At 38.1% G+C, this 7,306-nt stretch overlaps 1 protein-coding gene across 1 annotated transcript; it reads left to right on the top strand.

Annotated features, from left to right (window-relative positions):
• Positions 1-821: 821 nt before the first annotated feature.
• LOC107790946 (receptor-like protein kinase HERK 1) lies at positions 822-3,836 on the top strand. The gene has a single exon (XM_016612918.2). It carries the CDS (start codon positions 1,147-1,149, stop codon positions 3,637-3,639), a length of 2,493 nt encoding a protein of 830 aa, XP_016468404.1. The 5' UTR covers positions 822-1,146; the 3' UTR covers positions 3,640-3,836.
• Positions 3,837-7,306: the final 3,470 nt, after the last annotated feature.

The raw sequence follows: 7,306 nt of genomic DNA, 5'->3' as shown, positions 1-7,306 counted from the left end.
TGAACAGTATATAGCATAAGTTTGTCAGAAAATTCGTCCCCTTACAATGACCGTTGAACTTACTATTTATGGTTGCACCAAGAGAAAGGTCTTAGGATCAAGCCACTCTTAAATGATAATTATGGGGCCATTGAAGAATGTGTAACGGCAGGCTATGAATACCATATTCTCTGTAAAGGACTACATATTTAATGCTATAGAATATTCTCCATTGAATGTTTCCTTCAGGGAAAACCGAGATTGCTGCCCCCGGACTTGATTTCCATTTGCCTTGCTTTCCATCTGTCTCCGGTTCCACGTGTCGCTCTATTATGCAAGTATTTAATATGAACATATTTTGCCCTATACATTACTGTTTGGATGGTTGTTACATATTGTTTCATAATGTATCGTATTGTATTGTACTGTATTGTTTGATGAATACAATGTTTGGATAGATTGTGTCGTTTGCCGTCGTTTTATGATATCACAAACCAGCAATATGAATAATAAACTTGCAATATTATAAAAAAATTTATGATACGGTATATAAAAAGGTAGGGTAAATGATAAAATAAAATTATTTAATAATAATGAAGGGTGAGATTGAAAGAAAAAGACAACGTAATGACGCGGCCACACCAAATTGGTCGTTACATAAAGTGACATATTTCGTCCTTGCGTAACGACGGATTTAACAATACGATACAACAAAATTTAAGTAACAATCAAAACAAATATCGTATTTAAAGTAACAATACAATACAATACGGTAGATAACAACCATCCAAACAATACATTACCCTTTTGACTTCTTGAGAAAAGAAAATGTTTGTTTTATTTAAAAATCCTCTTAAGTTGTTCTGCATCTGCGTTGGCCTTTGCCTGTGCTTTGCTAGATTTGTGCTGTTATGCAAGTAGAAACATCCTTTCCTTCTCTTTATTCCATTAATAATTATGTTCTTTGGTACCCCTCAAGAATGTTTCTTGTAATTTGCCTTCATTTCAAATCTTGGTGTCTCTCTTTCTCAGTCTTGGAGCATATTTAATCAAAAAGGTGCAATCTTTCTTCCTCTGTTGCAATTATCTTTTGTGGGTTATTGTGGTTTCAGTGGAAATAGTTGAATTTCTAGTTCTTGTGTTACTCTTCAACAACTGTTAGATTGAATGATGAATTCTTGGAGTTTGTTTATATTGGCGTTGGGATTTTTGTGTGTGTCTGGGTTTAACCCATCAGATAATTACTTAATAGACTGTGGATCCACTAAAGATACTAATGTTGGTAATAGGGTTTTTGTGTCTGATAAATCAGCTTCAAAATTTCTTTCAACTTCTCAAGATATATTAGCTGATACCCCTTCAAACTCAGTTACAAAGGCTAACGATTCACCTCTATATCAAACAGCTAGAATCTTTACTTCAACATCCAGCTATAAATTCCCCATTAGTAAAAGTGGAAGGCACTGGATCCGTCTTTACTTTTACCCATTTGAGTACAAAACTTATGATTTGAGCTCAGCAAGTTTCTCTGTTTCCACACAACAGAATGTTCTCCTTGGCAATTTTAGTCCTAAAAATGTTTCCTTTAAAGAATTTTCTGTGAACGTAACAACGAGGGATCTTGAAATCACATTCTCTCCTTTGGCTGATTCAATTGCCTATATAAATGCCTTGGAAATTGTCTCTGTACCCGATAGCCTTATAACTGATGACGCATCCACCTTTGATCCACCCGGGGTATTCAATGATATGTATGCACAGGCTTTAGAAACAGTTGCTAGAGTTAACATGGGCGGGCCCGCTGTGTCGTTTGAAAACGATACGCTATGGCGAAGTTGGGTTCCTGATAAAAGTTACTTAATACAGCCAGATTTCGCCAAGTCCTTGTCAAAGATTGGATCTGTAAAGTACACTCCCGGTGGAGCAACATTAGATATTGCACCACCGACCGTGTATGGTACGTGCACTAAGATGAATGTGGATGCTTCTGGTAATGATGCCATTGCTAATTTTAATGTGACGTGGGCGTTCAATGTGGACAGAGGTTTCCAGTATTTCATTCGCTTACACTTGTGTGATATTGTGAGTACAGCTGCTAATCAGCTGTTGTTTAATGTTTATGTTGATTCCTCGAATGCGGCTTCTGATTTTGATCTGAGTTCTAAAGTTCAAGGCAGATTGGCCACCGCATATTACATGGATTTTGTTACACCACCAGCTAATACCAACAACCTTAGCATTAGTATCGGCCCGTCTTCAAAGAGTGCATATCCAGATGCCTTTCTAAATGGATTGGAACTGTTGAAGTTGAATAATACTCAGGGCAGCTTTGCTGATATGGCCTCTGTTCCTCCCTCCACAAGCTCGGGCTCGAAAAACAATATCGGAGTCATCGTTGGTGTGAGCGTAGGTGTAACACTTGCTTTGCTCATGGTTGGTGTTTTGTTTTGCATGCACAGAAGAAGAAAGCAGGAACAACTTCGTCTTTCAAAGACGTGGATTCCTTTGTCTATTGGCGGTGGCACGTCTCATACTATGGGAAGCAAATACTCGAATGGGACAACCATGAGTGCAGCTTCTAACTTGAGTTATCGCATACCTTTTGCAGCCATGAAAGAAGCAACCAAAAACTTTGATGAGAGTTTGGTCATCGGGATAGGTGGATTTGGAAAGGTGTTCAAGGGTGTTTTATACGATGGTACAAAGGTAGCTGTTAAGAGGGGTAATCCCAGCTCCCAACAAGGTCTTAGAGAGTTCCAAACTGAAATCGAGATGCTCTCTCAGTTTCGCCATCGTCATCTTGTTTCGTTGATTGGATACTGTGATGAAAAGAATGAGATGATTCTTGTGTATGAGTACATGGAAAACGGAACCCTCAAGAGCCATTTGTATGGTTCAGATATGCCGAGTATGAGCTGGAAACAAAGGCTGGAGATATGCATTGGGGCTGCCAGAGGTCTACACTATCTTCATACCGGCTACGCGCAAGCAGTTATACATCGTGATGTCAAATCCGCAAACATATTGCTTGATGAGAATTTGATGGCAAAAGTTGCTGATTTTGGACTTTCTAAGGCAGGACCTGAGCTCGATCAAACCCATGTTAGCACGGCGGTGAAAGGGAGCTTTGGGTACCTAGATCCTGAATATTTCAGAAGGCAACAATTGACGGAAAAAAGTGATGTTTACTCTTTCGGAGTTGTTCTGTTTGAGGTTCTTTGTGCTAGGCCTGTCATTGATCCATCTCTTCCGAGGGAGATGGTCAATTTAGCTGAATGGGCGATGAAGTGGCAGAAGAAGGGACAACTGGAGCAAATCATAGATCGGAATCTTGCTGGAAAAATAAGACCAGATTCCCTCAGGAAGTTTGGAGAAACAGCAGAGAAATGCTTGGCTGATTATGGCGTCGACAGGCCTTCAATGGGTGATGTGCTGTGGAACTTGGAGTATGCACTTCAACTTCAAGAGGCTGTTATTCAAGTTGATCCTGAAGAAAACAGTGCAATTCAAATAGGAGAGCTCTCTCCTCAAGTGAATGATTTCAGTCGTGTTGATGCCAATGCTTCTGCTGTGCAGTTTGTAGCGTCAAATCTGGATGATCTATCTGGAGTTTCCATGAGTAAGGTTTTCTCACAATTGGTTAAGTCTGAAGGAAGATAAACAAGTGAAGATGGTATATATATATATATATATATATATATATATATATATATATATATATATATATATATTGTGAATTGTTAGATATATTCCACCTTTTGTTCATTAATCATGTTAAGATTGATTTTTTTTTCGTCATAGTTTGTTCTATGAATTGGTAAATTTTACAGAAAAGTCACTTCCAAGTCTTCTACGTCTGGATACTTTTTACCTGTCTTTTGATCTATAATTTTATATTTACTACAAGGTTTTTAATATATTTTTGATGTGTTAAACCGCTCTTGGAATGTCATGTCTAAAAGAAAGAGGCGCCTTTGGGAATCCTTGAAAACAGACCTGATCACCAAAAGCCACAAATTTCTATCCTCCATTTTCATCTTGCAATTCCCAATCAATTAATCAACTACACCTCAATCACAAATTAATCGGGGTCAGATATATGAATAATCTATATTGACTGCTCTATCCGCGTCCATTCTATTCCAATATGAAAAAGGAATGTCTTTCAAATCAAATTAAGGGCTCTCTAAAAGTAGAGATTTTGAAAATCTCACATTTATCCTTACATTGACATACAGATGTAAGTAACTAGTTGGTATAGCTCTATAGCTTATAATGATCTGATGCTTCCATTATGTTATGATAGCAAAATCCGCGTGTATTTTGAGAGATTGTGGGTCTTTGAGACTTTTCCTCCATATGATTTTAGGTTTATCTTGTACCTTTTAAGCTTCTTCAATCATCATAATTTGCATCTATGGACGAGTGCATTTGGAGTTCTAGGTATCGCATGGTCAAACCATCTGAGTCAACCTTTTCTCATTTTATGCTTTGTGCTATACATGCACCTCTCTCCTATGTTATTGTTTCTATTTTTGTTTACTTTAGTATGTTCACACATCCATCTTTAACAGTTGCATTTCTACAGTACTCATCTTGTGGATACGTTGAACCTTAAAGGTCCAACATACACTCCTATTTTTGGTTTCTCAGCCATCTTTACTACGTGACTTATATATGACACTCCTGTAACATTCAGTCATTTCAACCATTTTAGTTAATTTTGGGTTTTCCAATTTTACGAATCATGCCACTTTTCTGAAAAAAACTTGGCTTATATATCTGAATTACTTACATTTAGGCACCAGCATCCCATCTTCTGGAACAAAAAGCATGCTCGATCATGGTTAGTCTATTCCCCTTTCATAAACAGGAAAATTGAAATTGCCATTGCACATAACTTAAAATTGTGACCTTGTAGATGTAATTTCACATTCTCTTGAAAAGTTGCTGATAACGGAGTACTAGGTTTTGTGAGCTTGCATTGTAGTCTGGTACGACTCTTCACATTTTATACTTGTATTCTCATTCATATTGTAAAGAATGATGGTTGCGCAGATGAGTGAAGGTGTTGGCTAAAATAAGCTTTATATGGTGGAGCTTATACTAGGTTGTCATTGCGTGCAACCGAATGCTAGATATTTTTGAGTTAAGCATCATGTAAATTTTTTTGTCATCATAATGTTTAGACATGACCTATTTTGTCGACATAATTTTCAAGGAGTTGTATTCAGATCCATGTTAAGTTCCTCAGAATATCAAACCTTACTTGTATTGTGTACGTCCTGACAAGAAAGATTACCTCAAATTTGCCCTTAAATCTTGTCACTCTTCTCTGTTTCCATCCTGCAGTTTTCTTTCAGATGCATGTTTGTCTCTTTACCTGTCTCATCTCTGACTCTGAGTGATCGCCGGAAGGCAGATTGCTAATCTATTCATTTTGGTGATTTTGCAAAGTTGGTGATTTAGGTTCAGATATCATAAGCATAATGTGACTTAGGTTCAGATATCATTTTCTGGTGATTTTAGGTTCTGATTGAGAAAATTGGGCTTCCAGATTGCCTCAGTTCTCGTTCTCTACAAGATGGCCACTGTAAGTTTCACTCAATGTTTTATTGAACTATTAAAGAACCAACCAAGTTATTGAGGATGCATACAGCTGATCCCAACTACGTAGGGATTGAGGCATAGTAGTAGTTGTTGTCGTAAGAAATGGTTGGAACTGTCAATTACCAACAAAAAAATTGGGAAAAAGATTTGAACTTTTACCATTCAAGAAATAAAATAAAAATTAATGGATACATCAAAAACTAAACTCAACGCCAATGTTCTTATTGTTCTTGCTAGCGTCTGCATCCATTCTTGAAATGTGTTTATTAAAGATTTTAAGCATTTAACACATAGTCGATACTACTTCAACTTGATTCAAGAATAACAAATATGAAGAGATATCCCTTTAATGATCAATCAAACAACAAAATCCATGTCCACATCAGAGTGGTGAGAACCCAAAGAAAAAGAATGGAATGGAATAAAATCTGCAGGAGACTAGCAATTCAAATTACAATGAAATAAGTCAACAAAACAAGTACAGCATAAATACAAAAGGTAAGCACCAATAATAATCATTGTTAATTGTTAAACAATTAGAATCAGCAGTTCAATGTTGGCAACATTATTTCTACAAATCCATTGTCACAAAACTAAAACCCTCAAGCAAGCTATTATTCAGCAGTAAGGCAAAGTTCGAACAATCCCTCTTACCACAGGAGACCGAGTTCTATATTAACCAAAACTACCTTAAACACAACCTACACCAAACTACAACTGAAAATCACAAGGAAACTAACCGTCAGAATGCCAAGACTTTCCACAAGCAACTACCACAGGATGGGGAGAAATGTTTGGGTAAGAGATCAATAACCGAACCCCATCCTAGCTGCAACTATAACCCCATGCAACTAAACCAGAATCCCATAGTTTTCACAACCCTACCTCTCCCACCAAACCATGTTCCTCAATCATAGTTGGAACATGGACTCGCGGGTCACGCACTAAGCATGTGTCTCCAACTCAATGGCCAGAACATGATAATCCAGATAGAGAATCCGAACTATCTAGCCCAGATAGTCACAGAGGGACTCCGGATTGGGATGGACAATATAGCTGCAAACCCATGGCTGACCTCCACCGGCCAACAAACACAACTACACCCTCTCTTCCAAGCACCAAGAACACACCCATCTCCTTGGAGACATCAAAGTGTGAATCCACACAATACCACAAATCCAGTGAACATGAACCTACCCTTGTTTCACGGCAACAACCACCACCACCCCCAATACCAACCTATTACAACGGGAACCTCCACCAACTCCAATCGCCTTTTTCCAACATGCAGGCGAACCAAACGCAACCAAACTCTCCACAACATGTAGCAACCCACCAGAGTCCACCTACAATGCAACACAAACACCTGTAATTATTATGTACCGATCATGCTCAACAACAACAACAACAATGCACCAGTAGCAAACCACCAGAATCAACCTACTATCCAAACAAATGCAACACAAACACCTATAATGATCCCTACACCAGGCATGTTTCAACAACAACAACAACAACAATGCACAAGTAGAACACCCCCTCAAGTCAATCCACCATAACAACAGATGGAAGAGGAGGAAGGAGAGGACGAAATATCAACAATAGCAAGGGTGGAGTATGGAATGCTAAGAAACCCCAAAACACTAGCATTCAAGGAAATAAGAGAAAAAGGTTCATCTTATGCTGCCCCCAGGATTTGAGGAAGTTCTCCTTGAAC

Source organism: Nicotiana tabacum, chromosome 24 (assembly GCF_000715075.1).
Source record: "Nicotiana tabacum cultivar K326 chromosome 24, ASM71507v2, whole genome shotgun sequence".
Classification (NCBI taxonomy): domain Eukaryota; kingdom Viridiplantae; phylum Streptophyta; class Magnoliopsida; order Solanales; family Solanaceae; genus Nicotiana; species Nicotiana tabacum.
This window is presented reverse-complemented; position numbering and strand designations above follow the sequence as displayed.